Source organism: Excalfactoria chinensis, chromosome 11, assembly GCF_039878825.1.
Source record: "Excalfactoria chinensis isolate bCotChi1 chromosome 11, bCotChi1.hap2, whole genome shotgun sequence".
Taxonomy (NCBI): domain Eukaryota; kingdom Metazoa; phylum Chordata; class Aves; order Galliformes; family Phasianidae; genus Excalfactoria; species Excalfactoria chinensis.
The window spans coordinates 15,371,128-15,385,636 of record NC_092835.1 but is presented as its reverse complement, the minus strand read 5'-3'; the positions used below and the strand labels follow the sequence as shown (position 1 = coordinate 15,385,636).

The 14,509-nt window shown below is 38.5% G+C and overlaps 1 protein-coding gene across 1 annotated transcript in view; it reads right to left on the bottom strand.

The window, feature by feature from the left end:
- The window catches only part of MMP2 (matrix metallopeptidase 2), a 32,339-nt gene extending 18,370 nt beyond the window's left edge, over positions 1-13,969 (bottom strand). Inside the window, exons 1-5 of the mRNA XM_072346272.1 lie at positions 13,649-13,969; positions 9,400-9,626; positions 7,374-7,522; positions 5,164-5,292; positions 3,443-3,616 (exon numbers count right to left, since the gene is read on the bottom strand). Coding sequence (XP_072202373.1) covers positions 3,443-3,616; positions 5,164-5,292; positions 7,374-7,522; positions 9,400-9,626; positions 13,649-13,792 — 823 coding nt within the window. The 5' untranslated portion in view covers positions 13,793-13,969. The remainder of the gene's footprint in view (positions 1-3,442; positions 3,617-5,163; positions 5,293-7,373; positions 7,523-9,399; positions 9,627-13,648) is intronic.
- Positions 13,970-14,509: the final 540 nt, after the last annotated feature.

The following is a 14,509-nucleotide window of genomic DNA, read 5'->3' as shown; positions in this document are numbered from 1 at the left end:
AAATTCTAATTTAATAGTTATTATTATTATTATTTTTAAAAAATAACAAAAACGGTTAAAACATGCCTTAATTGCAGAAAACATAAGTAAAGTCAGTCTTGTACAGCTTTCCATGGAGTGCTTCTGAGTCACTGTCAGAAGAGTTTTTCATTTTGTTTGATGTAACATCATGTGATGGTAACATCAGAGCTTTAAGTTTTCAAGGATTCCCTCCCTCCATCCCCAACAATTACTAGAAAAGTCTTTGCTTGGATGTGAATGAAAAGTAACGGGACTAGTTTCCCTAAAATAAACTAGCAAGGAGCTTAGTGGATTGTAAGATCTTAGAAGGGCCTATCTCTCATTCTGCATCATAGTAAATTCAATAGTTTAAAATTTGTGAAGTTCTACATCTGCAACAGTAGATTTAGGCTGGACATAACTGATCTGTGAGCTGCAATGTGCTGTTAGTTCTTCCCAGAAAAATCAGCCACTGGTGATGTTAGGAAACCTCAGGCTGGAAGGCTGCTAAAACCATGTGGCACGGGCCCAAGGTGGAGGTGGCTGCAGCTTCAGGAGATGAGGATGCAGCCTGAGAAAACAGTCAAGCTGCAGTGACAGCCTACAGGATTGGTGACTGGAGCAAGAAGTATTTGGCCTGTAGGACTTGCAGAGGAAACCTGTTTTTTTTCTGTTTTTTCCTGTTCAGGACATTGTTCAGTTTTCTAAGTTGGTCTGATACAACCTGCTGCCTTGAATCAAGATCTTGATATTAAAAATGGAATAACAGGGAGAACCCCGTTGGCTTAAAGTCTAAGCCTACAAACTGTGATGTGACCATCTGGTTAGCATACGTGTATTTCATTGGTGTACAAAGCTCTGGAGTAAGTCAGATAGCAGTAATGTTAGGTGTTGGAGGGCCAAGATTTGGAGTCTTAACTCCCTGTAGGGTAAGTGGACTTTGGTAGAGAGAGTGATTTAACATCCCTTGATCCCATAAGGCAAAGGAGAGGTTTTACACAGTTGTATAACATTTGTGCAGTTCATAGACAACTTTCTGCTTTCCCTTACTTTCCTTTAAAAATGATTTCTTAGCCTACAAATGAGGGTACAGATCTGAGATGAACTTTAGAAAGGCGTAGTGCAATATCACAGCTTTAAGGAGTATGTTTCCAAATGAGCACTGTGGCATATTGAGGTGAATTGAACCTAACTTTGGTGAATTAAAAGACAGAAACAAACACCTACAATTAGGAATATCGACTCCAACATAAGCTGTATGATGTAAATCCTCTATCTGAATTTAATAGCAGGGTTTAGCAAATGGAGCCTTGGAATAATGAGTGAACAATGCTGCTCTGAATTTAATAAGAAACATCTGTGCAGAACTGCTCAAGGATCTTGCAAAACAATTACATCAGAAACAAAAGACTGAAATCGTTCTGTTCCGTTTCAGAAACCTTGATGCAAGCATTTCCAGGAACACCAAATTGCAGAACCAACTCCTACTGAGAGTGCTTCACTGCTCCCATTTTCTGTCTTGTATGGTTTTAGCATTTTACAAAGGTATTGGTCATGGTATGCAGATGTCTGTTTGTCCAGCTTCCTGCAATATAGGCCTAATTCAAACAGTCTCTGAGCATTTCAGCTATCTTAAAAAAAATAAGCTCAATTCTGCTCTTTTCCAGCTGGAAGGATTAACCTCTGAGAGGGGAAATTTGAGGGAGAGCAGGCAGAGAAAGAGTAAAAGAGAAGGCAAAGTTTGAGGAAAGAATGATTGTGCAGTTGTGTACATGTGTGCATGTGCCATTTACTGAAGTAAATGAAGAGGCTAGTTCTGAAAGGAATGTAGCTAATTGTAATATCTCTTCATTAACTAACTGAAATCTGTTAAGAGTTCATACTCTTCTTTCTTCATCTGCTATGCCCATACAAATAGTTGTGACCATGGTAGATCCCAGCTCTAGATTTGGTATAGAATGGGCAATTAGGAGAGAAGAGCATACTTTTTTTTAATGGATAAATGCTAAAGGACTGTTTATATTCTGCAACAGATTTTCTCTGACAGCTGTTAGCTTGCTTATAAAGAAATATTATCTTCTATTGGAAAGTGTGCAGCCTTGAAAATAAACGTAGTGCTGTTGTTCCAAGCAGGATTATCATCAGTCCAGCAAAAGTTCCAATATTTTCTGTTTTGTTCTCTTTCATAGCTGCCATTATTTGCTGTGTCACAGCAGTAGCAGTTATAGTGGTGATGTGTGCTCACTGCTCAGATGTCAGGTAACAGGAATGATGAAACACTGCCTGCTCCCAAAAGTTGACAGCAATTGGTTCAGGGCAGAAATGAGCATGGGAAACTGCAGTACTGGAACAGAGCGAGTGGTTAAAAGCTCCTTATTTTCTCTGTCCTCTTCTCTTATGGCATTGATTTATGAAGGCTACAGCCAGTTATACTCAATTGCTTCTCTGAGGTTTCCCTGCTGTGTGATATAGGGGAGATAAAATTAACACTTGTACAGTAATGAATTGTCTGAAATCTTGTATCCAGTAGATGAATCAAGAATTTCAAGAACATGAATGCATTCCCAATGTTTACTGGGGATCAAGCTGTCAGATAATTTCATTTTAAATCTCATAGTCACGCGATGTGTATTGTAGAAAAAGTAATGGCAGCATGACAGCATGATACAAAGTGTCCTATCTATTAATGATTGTATCCTAAAAGTCCAGACATGAACTAAATTACTTGCACAGCCAAGGATTCTCTGAAAAGCTAGAAATCAAGTATGATCCTAGCTGTCCTATCTTGGCTAGTAATTTGTAATGCACTAATATAGAAATAACTTCATACCTGCATTGATAACAGCTTGAAATTCAATTGTTTTTATTTTGAAAGGCAGTAACAGGGAATTTAGAGGATAATTTATGATGTGATAGTGCATGAAAAGGGCTTCCAAATTGAGCTGACCTGAGCTACCAGTTGCTAAAATAAGTAAACTGATATGTGAAGTTAGAAATTTGCCTTAATGGGCTTCATACCTAACTGCCAGACTTGAGCAGTTGCTGCTCTTGAAGGAGATGGCCTGCAATTTAGGGAGAGATTTCTGTCATTTACTGTACTCTTTCTCTGAATTTGACCTTCTCCTTATGCTAACATGTAGTTTGTTCCTGGATTGTGAGATTGAGCCTTTGTATCTTTGATGTACAAATGGAGCCTGTGTTACTTCAGGTATATTTTCAGTATGTTCTTGTGTTTAGAGAAGGGATTTGGCCTAGGTCATTATCTATTACATTCTCTTTTACACCAATGGATTCTGCTTAGTTACAGTGGAGATATTAAAGACCAATAGATCTGAATCCAGCAGAAGGGAAGTGGAAAAAAGTGCAAAGAGAATGGATAGATTAATCAAGTAAGGGAGCAGTCTAGGAGGAAGAGGAACACTAGAAACAATATTTTACTTACACTCATGGGGACAAAAGCCATATTTGCCATCTGCATCAAAGTCTTTGGTTGTGGAACACCAGAGGAATCCATCATTACGTCCTGCATCTGTGCAGCTGTTGTATTCCTTACCATTGAACCAAAAGGGAAATTTGCAGTATTCACCATCTGCATTTCCATACTTTACTCTAACCACTGCAAAGAGAACAGATGCAATGCTGAAATGAGTCACTGACTGGAGGATATTGGTGTAAATGTAGTGTGGATTTCTGCTTTGAAATTCTATACGTTATTGGTCTCTCTATTGGCAAGGTGATCAGAGCTGAAGTAATAACTGGTAATTTTGAAAGAATTACATAGATATTACTCAGGGTGAAGTGTTAGAATGAACAGTCTTTAAAATCAGCCCAGAAAAATAAATGTGTTGTTGCTTTGGCAATGCAGACTTATATACATGCTGTTAATATGTTTAGTAATTGAGTTTCTTTGGTAATGTGGTCTAAAATGTTCAGTATATTTTGAAAGTTTCCAGGCAGCGTGTTCATGTGGAGCATCAGATTCAGCTTAGCTCATGCCTCATAAATGACTTTGGTATTTGCAGTTTGACTTGAATGAGATCTGCTGCTGCACTGAGCGATTTGGTGGTAATGCAGGCAGGCACTGATCCTGGGTTTTATTTCTGTTTGTCACACGTAAACACTTCTCTTAAGTCTGCAGTACTGGTGCTCTGAGACACGCTTCTGTACAAACAACTTCTGTTTCCATAGTATTTCTTTGAATGGCAGTGAGTAATAGGATGCTTGTGTAGGATATCTACATATATGGAAAACAGTTTCCTCCTGTTCACTGTTGTTGCTCTTGGGCAGGGATGCTTACCAGCTATACAGCTACGTGTCAGTGCTTGTGCCAGAGATAAAATAAAGCCGAAGTGAAGGGTTTGGGCTATTTTGATATTGAAGTTTAATTATTTCCTTTGACTGGGAGGACAGAGAGAATTAGATTTTGAAATGAAAAGCTAACGTAAGTTTGTATTCTTATTCCTAGTTTTCCAATTTGTTTTACAGTGAAAGAAGTATAGTTAGTAATATATGATTTTGGTGAAGCTTAAGAGGATAAAACATGTTCCACACTACTATTGCTTGGTCTTTCTTGTCTAAGGTCACCCAGTAGTCTCTTTGGTTGCTTCCTTATAAAGATCACAAATCTTTAGTAGGCAGTAAAGTTGTTATTAACCCACTATGCATGAGGGGTTTATGTTTCATTTGTTTTTGACGGATACCATCAGTACCTAAATTCTAATTCAGGTGGATGATTCGGTTTTTAAAGACTGGAATGATAGCTTAGGTCCTGTTAAAAGAGAATGGCAGTAGAAAAGCACCCAACACTCTGCTTCTTAGTAATAATATTGCATCTTGGACACCTGAGAACTGAAGCATTCAAAATCAGTCACAGCTCTGTACTTCTCCCACCCTTCAGCAAGGCTCTGAGGGGTCAGGCTTGTTAGTTCAGTTTTTCAAGGGGTAATGGTAGAGGAACAGGAATGGAAATTCTACAGAACATTTAGGAATTACACAAACATTTTGTTGAGAACAATTAAAATTGTTTGAACTGATTTTCATTTGTAGTAATATTTTCCCCTAAAATCTATTGACAGTCAATGAAAACATTTAGTGCAGCTCCCGAAGCAACATCCTGAAGCAGTTAGCAGACCATATGTTCTGAAACATTATAAAGTTTGGTACCTTGCCCTTCTCCAAGAGTCCACAGTTCATCATCATCAAAATGGGAGTCTCCTCCAATTCCTGGCCCTGGTGCAAAGGCGTGAGCCAGGAGACCGTCTTTGCCATCAAATGGATAGCCATCACCATGTTCTGCAGGAGAAATCAGACAAAAAAAAGCAGTTTCTAATGATCTCAGCTGTCAGAATGGATACACGAATTATGATGATTAAATACACTTTCTCATCCAAGACAGCAACAGATATTCTAGTGAGTGGTATGGGCTGGGCTGGCAAGACTGAAGTGGAAAAGAGAAAGCCAATTCTTACAAAGATCTTCAAGTGACAGTCTTTCAGTTGTGACAGCATGTTATTTTATATACCAAAAGTGTTGTGAAAGCAAATCAGACTTTGAAGAGCAGTGAAATGTTGTACACTGGCTGTATGACTGCATACATGCTGTTATTTCTCAATGGAGACTAGCAGGAGCTGTGAAATAAACATTGCAAATGAGAGGTGTTTTTCAGAGAATTTGCATCAGTCCAAAACGTGGATTTGAAAGTAAAGGTGGATTTCTTTTTTGCAGGATTCTTTTGTCTGTTACACTTCAGATTGCATAGGATACTGGGAAAGCAAATCATCTGAGTGTTTCTCAGTGGAGAATCTCTAGAAAGCTAGCTCTTATTCAATGCCTGTGAATGAGCCTATCCCTTCTCCACATCAACCACTCTGAGATGCGGGCTGCTCACAGGGCAACGGCACTTTAAGTAACTCTCCTGTTATTGCACTGTAGGCTTTTCTTGGAAGTACTCTGTGTGTGGGTAAGGCAGGCTGGCAAGGGCATAACTCTGGTATTCATAGCTTTCCCACCACACTGACCTGTGAAGCAAAGCTGGCTGCCAGCATCTCCAGTTGCATCATTTCAAGCTTTTCAGTCTGATGTATTTCCATTTAACAGAAACCCTCAATACACAGGCCTGAATCTCTGCTCTGTTGCTCTGATTTCATGCTGCTGTCAGACTCTTAATACTAGTTCAGTTCATTCATTTCTGAAGGCTAGTGTGTCAGTTGTTCAGGGAGCGAGAGTTTGAGGTGAACTTAGGAGCTTTACTCCCATTCTTTGCTTAAGAGAAGCTGAAAAATGAACAACTTTGTGGATGTCCCAACTCCTGTGAACTTGTAGGCAACAAGGTGATGAGAATGAATGAATGTGGGAAGAATTCTCCCACTATTTCTAAGCTGAGTGTGATCTGCAAGTACTAAAATCAGCAGGAGCACTTCTGCTTTTGTAAGGCTTGTCTTGTGAACCAAGCCAGCCTGGATGAGGATCTGAAGTTTTGGGTTCTGTACAGAATCTGTGAAGCTTTTGAAGTCAACTCATCAGTAGCTAAAGCAAAGAAACCCAACTTGAAATTAAGGCCTTTACAAAGAGCTCAGTTATTCTTTAAACTGTTTGCTTCACTTCCAAAGTCTACCTCCCAAGTAACTGGCATCAGAAATGTCTTCATTAGTATTAAAAATTCTTGGACCGTAAGAAATTAAAATGCTCCAGTTATACACTGAAAATTGTGTTCTCTTAGAGGAAACCAAAATTAATTGAGAAGGCATGCGCAACTGAAATGAATCAAGTTGCTTATCGTCAGCAGGACTAAAACCAGAATTCAGCTCAAGAGCCACACTTAGAAATTCTTCAAGACCAAAGAATGTGTTGAAAGCCTCTCGTCTGCTATGCTAAAGAACGTAGACCAATTGTGGAGATAAACTGAAAGTCTCAAATCCTTTTTTAAGGCCTCCCCCATACATTAGGACCTCTGCCACTACCTCTGGCAAAACAGTCATGGAAGTGTAAATGAAGGTGATGGTGGCATTACATGGTCTTCCATTGCGAGAAGCCATCTTGCATCTGAAGATCTGTCTCAGTATTTCCCATTTCTATTTCTCGTTTGTAAATTTAAAAATTAAAATGTTACTCCTATTGATTCTCTTTTGCAAAGATAAATATAGAATATAGATACCTTACAAGTAGTTCTCTCTCTCTAACATATCTATCTATCTATATATAAGAAAAAAGAAATCTTAGTGAAATTAGATCATAGCCTGCATGAGCCAAGTGCAAGCCAGGACAAGATTTGCCAGAAAGGCTCATGAGTCTACTTATTGAGGTTAAGTCATTCCAACATGAAGCATTAATGAAAGGAACAAAACCAGAAACGTATGTAAAAATAGAAAATATACCCCATCGGCCAAAATTAATCATAATGTCTGCCTCTCCATCGTTTATTCGGTTAAATCTCAGTGGTGTGACGTCACTCCAGACTTTAAAGGCTCGGGCAAAGGCATCATCTACCGTCTCAGGATCCAAATCCGGGGTATAGCCTATAATCCTTAGACATAAAAAGAAGAATTAAGAAACACATACCTTCCTGCCCACTATATGTTGCTTACTGATCAAAATGCTGAAAACACTTTGAAACGGGTTAAGAAGTAACACTGCTCCACATGAGGTACAGACTTTATGCTGATTCAAGTGCATTCAGAGGTGGAGTTACTACTAAGTTTTTCTTTGGAATTGACTCATCATCATTAACTATGTAGTCAGAGGCTGTAAAACTTGCATGGTGGTGGGCCTTGCAATAAGATACTCAGTTTTGCACCAGTGCTGGGTTGCTGTCAGGACAACACCTTATATTCTTTCCCTTCATTACATTTAAGATTTGTGTTTTTGTAAACTACTTAAAGAGCTTGCAAGTCATGCTGTCAGTTTAGACCTGAACATGCCAATGCATCCCTGTTTTGTAAGACTTGCCAGAAAAGGAGCTCGCTAGAATTCTGACAGTCTCAGGACCGGATTATTTCGCTCTTTAATAACAAGAAAAAAGCAGCCCTTCTCTCTCACTTTGGTAATTAGCTACATATTGTTTTATGCAAATTTAATGATAGTTCTTGCTGTGTGTTGGTTACACTGGGAGTAGGATAGGATATTTAGGAATGCACAGAATGAAAGCATGTAGAATAAAGCCTTAGACCTCGAATGTTGTTGGTTTTCTTGTTTGTTTGTTTTTTTTTTTGTTTGTTTTGTTTGTATATTCTAATTGAATTTCTCAGTGCTTTGCATTACAACCATCTTCTTCATAAAGAAAATTTCCATTTATTTTGTTGCTGTTGATGTGCATAACAGGTAAAACAACTCTATAACAATCTCAACAGTAATTGTAACTAGTGAGGGAGCAGCAGGCCAAGCCAAGCACTTAAGACATATCTGCTATTTTTTCTTGCTGTTTGTAAGTGTTTTGTCCCAGACCACATGATCCACTGGGTTGTTTCTATTATTGAATTTAACTATATTGGTTCATAATTCTTTAAAGTAAGAGTGAAAAATGAAAATATGCCAAACCTATTGAAATAGTCTTGCTTTAAATTGTTTTTCCTGACAGTAGCTGCTGGTCATTTGTGTGTGCTTGCTCTGTGACTGCTGTGGGGTAACTTTGAAGCAGCTTAGATGCCCAAACAATTGCAGGATACTGCAGCCTTCTTTCATGAGGGCTGAAATCTCTTGAGTTTGTGGACTGTCGAAGGTATGGAAACAGAAAAGTGTGGTGCTTTATCAAACCGTGGTAACTTGATTGCACCTTAGCCATTAGAAAATTCTGTGGTCGTAAATAAGTGTTCTTAAACTGTTAGAAACAGTACACAAATGGACATATTATTTAATATATTTTTAAGTTTTCATGTTCCTTATGTTATTAAATCACCTGTTTAACATGGATAGATGCTCATCCCGCACCTTGTTTAGTAGTTTGCTCCCTTTTTTCTCACTGTCTACTGAAGCTGAATTTTATTTCATTGGGTTCCTGATTGTTGAAGATTATAAGCTGATAAATAATAAATAGGTTTATTTGTTTTACTTGATAATGACTGCTGACTGCAGAGGGCTCTGCCTTCCTACCTGTCTTCTGCAGCCAGTAAGTCCTTTGGACTCCATCATGGAGATGGGCAAGTAATGCATCAGAGAAAGAACAAAGCCAAAATCTCTTTGGGCCCAACCAAAATCCTAAAAGTGAGCTTTAGATAATTATTCCTGAAACTTTTTATCAGAAATTTCTTATGTTTGTTTAAACAAACAGTAGTCATCCAGACACAAAGAGACTGTAATGGAAGAAATACTGTCTAACCCACTGAGCACCTACTCCACTTTGAGGTGCCTTGTTTGGTTGGTCCTTAAAAGTGTTCAGGTTATGTATGAGCAAAACCCAGACAGTACCTGTACGTTATATGGTTCTTTTCCCATTTTGGCTTTCTTGGAAAGAAGTTGTAATTGGCCACATCTGGGTTACCACAGCGGGGTTTCTTCATTGTCTCGATTGTGTTTTGATCCAAATCTCCTGTTTCAGGCAGCCCAAAAAACTTCTGCATTTTCTTCAAAGTATCTTTCAGTACAAATAAGTTGCAGTTGTCTTTGGGGCATCCATAATATTTATTTAGGTATTGCTTGGGAAAAATAAAGCACAGAACAAAGACTTTAAAATTCATAAAAGAGATAAATAATCATTACAAATAAATACTGCAATTCCATGTTAGCTTTCCATCTGAAATTTGCAAGTTTTCTTTTCAAAATTACTGTTATTAGTAGCTCAGGGAGCAGCAGAATCTCCTCGATTGACACAAAACATCCTTGTTTACACATTACTAATTAAGCAGTCATTTCGACTATTCGCTATCACCTTTGGTTGAGGAATTGCTTTATTAATAAGTAGAGCAAAGAGCTTTAATGTTGAACTACAAAGTGCAAATGAGTTTATCATTTTGCTTTCTTTATGATGTGTAAATCTGCTTACAGTCTTAGATTGCATGTACTTTTTTTCCCGGAAGCCTCTGTGGATTATTGAGAAACTTGTCAAGTTAGAGTATCAAAGCAACCACACACACACAAAATCATTAATTCATACCACAAACAGCTATTTGAGTGTCACGTGTGTTTGTTTTTTGAGTCAACCACTGCAAAGACCTGAGGAAGAGTCTTAGAATATATCTCAGTTGGCCAAACACTGGATCTGAACAGTGTGTATATACTTAAAAGCCCAATTGGAAAAAAAAAAAAAAAAAAAAAAAAAGGAGAGAAAAAAAGGAATAAATGAGGCAAAGAGCATGTGACACATCGTCAGTTCATACCTTTGACCCACTGGATGAAATTTGCAGACGCACCATTGTGGTTCCACTTAAGTGTATTAAATCAGCCTGCTCTGATCTGCTCCCTCTGTCCCAGGGGACCAGTGGGTTTGCCTGTTCCCTGGCAATTGTTACAGTTAAGCAACTTGTCTTTCAAATGTGTGTTAATAAGTTGTATATTTATGCTATTCTAAACTGTAGATTCATAGCTGTGGTCCTAAGTATCTGTTCATGGTCTCCATCTTCTGTGCAGAACACACTAAGCTCGCATGAACAGTTTAGGATTTAGTTTTTTTTTCTTTCCTCATAAATTCAGTGTTGAGTGCCAGAATAACTGAATGTCTTTTGGGCAGACGCCGACCCTCTGAGAATGTCTGGTAGTCTGGCAGTCTGTAACATGTGGTGAAACCTGTCACGACAACATTGTTGTCAAAGGGAAAGTGTGACCTCTCATAAGAGTCAGACGATAAAACTTTCAGTTGTATCTTCAGCTGTGTAAAGTCTTAATCAACTCAATTCCTATCTGGGAATTAACAGATCCAAAACAAAGACAGCTGGCTATTTTGAACATTTGGATTCAGTGTTTGGATCTAAACTGAATTTGAGAATTTTTTCAAGCTGCTGCCTTAGCTTGGACTATGAGAAAGGTAGGTTCAGTTGCACTGTTTAGACTAGGTACAGCTCTGGATTGCTAAATTTACATTCTTTATGAAGAGTAGATAAAGCCACAACAAACAGCAAGTGTCCCCAAACTGATGTGTAGACCATCTGGACTGGTGTAGCATGGCACAAAGCTGAGAGATGCCATTCCCACTGATTCTGGTAAATGGAAATGCTGTAGATTACTGATTTTTATGGCAAAACTGTCTTTAGCATGGGGAGGAAAGTCCTTCAGGTATTGTATCCAAAGTATTAGCTACAAATCCAAGGTAAGAAACGCAAATAAATAAGGTAAAGGTAAAGCATATCAGAAATATCAGAGAATTGTTTTTTACCAAAGATTCTAAGAAGCTTGACAAAATGAGTGTGCATTTAAGTCCTTGTGCCATTAAATATTCCTGAGGGAAACCTTACTTTGTGTACCTAATCAGTTAACTGAATTTCACCCAAAAGAAGAGGGAAAAGACCACTACATCAGCAAAACATAGGAAATGTCATTTGATGACTGCAGTTTGTCTGGACCTGGATTTCATCAACATGAAGTCCAGGAGTGCCTCATTTTACCCTGCATAGGAAATAGTTCATTGTTGAATCATGAAAGATTTAATCAGGATGTTACACCATTTTCTTCAGGAGGTTCTCCATCAACCTACTGACTAAGCACAGACTTTGCTTAGTTGTTGTAACATCATATTCTGATGTGGTATTTCTCCTGAGGAGAATGCAACACTGGCAAGTAATGAGCAGGCAATGGTTTCACCTTTGCTGTCAATAAGTTTCTGTGTACTCAGAGGAAATGGGGCCTAGGGCTTAATGTGAAAGGCACTAAGAACATAAACAAGACAGTCTGGAGAATCTGTTGTTATCCTAATTGTAATTTTCATGTAGCTTGATTATTGTCTTACACTTTTGTTTGTATCTGCCAGTGGTGCACCATGGTATAACATAGACTATACATCAGAACTGAACTTTACTGAGGAAAGAGGATGCTGCTCTTGCCATTTTAGGTTTATGATAGACAGTGGAAATAAAACCAAACAAACAGAAAATGAGGCACAATCAAGAATTGTATTTGGTATGTTTCTAAGTAAAAGTTAACCCTCCTGTCAGTTCTCCCTAAAATGGAGATTTTACTGAAGATGAGAAATGAACATAACCAGCTGTTCTATGAGGAGAGAATCTTGAAGAAAATGCAGTGTCTGTGTAAACCACATCTTGGCCTAGACTGCAAAATTCAGTTTCCCCAGAGTCAGCAGGGAGCTGTGGTGATCTGGAATTTTGATCCAGCCCATTAATGAAACAGGGTCCAGCTGCAACATAGCAATTTGTGTTCTGATTCTGAGTGTTGGTCTGTGCAGACAGAGAGTGTGAGAGAAAAGCAGCCAGTTAGCCTTGCCCAAGAATACTACCAGAGAGACAAAGAAGAACTGCAGTGTTAAATCAGCTTGTAATTTTCCTCTGAGCACACATAATAAATAGGTTGTTCTAAAGAAGCAGAGATGAGGGGAGATGCGGATTGCTGCTATTTAGTAAAATCCTAACTGTGTCTAAAAAAAATAGATTGTTTAAGGATGGTTAAATTACCATTAGACAAGTATGAGTCCCCTTTCCTTTCCCATACATGCTGCCCCCACCCCCTGGCTGCTGTGCTGCCAAGACAAAAGCTCTGGTGAATTTGTCTTGTTAAAGGCTGGGGAATGCCCTTTTGGGGTCAGTTTATCTGTTTTTCCTCAACTTTCAGCTCCCATCTGGAATTTCTCTCCCTACCCTCCCCCAGACTGTTAGCCTGGCAAGCTTTCCCAAGATGCACACCAGCTCCTAAAGAACAGCAACCAACTTCCAACCCTCTATATTCTAAAATAAGAATAAGTTATCTCAATCTTCCTTAAAATAGAGTTACTGCTGAAGAAGAGAAATATCTATAATTTACATGATAAAATTAGTATGATCCATCTCCCCTTAAATGGACTTCCCCATTGAAAGTCATTTTTATGAAGGTTCACAGGGCTTAAAACGAGGTTAGAATAAAATGCTGTAGAATTATAGCTATAATTTGCTGATGTCACATTCAGAAATCCAAACTGTTTTGGTTTTTGGTTGTTTTTTTTTTTTTTTTTTTTTTTTTTCTTAATTTGAAAAGAATATTTCTTTAAACCTCTGAGGGTTTTTTTTGAAGTCAGAACTAGTCACGATGGCTTCTGAAACTCGAGCCAGCTTTCAATTGTAATTGCCCCTTAAAGCTGTGTTTATGCAATGCACAGTAAACAGTCTGGAAAACAAGATCCTGAAAGCTGTGTGATACATGCATTAAGCCCAGATTTCTGTAAGTGAATCTCGATAGCTCACAGTTCTATTTGATATAAGTCAAAAATTAGACATTTTCCTCTCTTACCATTGGAATCTGTTGATTACAGTTGCAGTGATTTAATGAAACTATTTTGTTCGCTCAGACTTAAGGAAAAAGAAGATTTTTGCTGCCTTTAAATATTTCAGAGAGGAAAAACATTACTTGGCTCTAGCTTTTACTTCTGAAAGCTGATACCTTTGCTAGCTAGCGAGCACTTCCAGAGACTATAGAGAGAATGCTGCAGTCATTTCCTAGCCTCAGCTGAAAGAAGAAAGAAACAGCTGCTTATGAAAGAAAAACAAAACAAATCTGAAGCAAAGATGAAACCAACACTTACCACTGCTAGCTCTTTGTCTGTTTTTGGAGTGCTGTCTCCAGGGAACTTAATGATTGGTGACGGTGCAGCTAAAGTTTTGTTAAAAAGATAGACTTGGATTAATAGTACTTTAAAAACGAAGCCAAATATGCTGTGAGTCTTCATTCTGCCTATATTTTTGCAATCCTCTCTGCAAAAAGATCTTTCTATCTGGCTGTCAGTTACTTGAGCTGCACAGTGCACTAGTTGCTTATCTGCACATCTTAACTCTCTGCACCGTTTTCTCTTTTGCTTGCTCTAGCAATTCCTTTGTATGTTTAAAACATCCAGATGCGCAGTCTCAAGCTACCACAAGAGGAAGTCTGAAAACTAGTGGAAACATGAGAAAAGGGCAGTTACCAGATGTGATTGCTGTGATTTTAAGGTAGCAACGAGCAGATACTTATTACTGCTGAAAGAAGCCACATTTTCTCCTTATTTGCATACACTGAAGCATTTAGTTATGCCAGAGAGCAGCAAAGGGCAAGACATGACTTAATACTGAAGATGAAGCGTCTCTTGTGTTTTCTAAATTAAAACAAATAACAACAAAACAGCAACCCCTAAACATTATTTTCTCCTTCCTAAGTATTTGTGTTATTCTTTAGCCTATTTTCTTGCCACATATTGCTTTAGCCAGATGTGGTTACAGTCCTATACAGCGCCTCTTGGTAACCATTTTGATGGCATAGTTGGAGGCAGACCCTGCATGGGCTGAAGCAGCAGCAAAGGCTTCTTGTCCATCTCCTGCCTGGGCTGCACAACTTGGTCCCTGTGTATGGGGCTCACCAGCACTCCAGTCCTGCTCTGGAGAATAACCAGAGCTCTGAACAGGATCCCTGA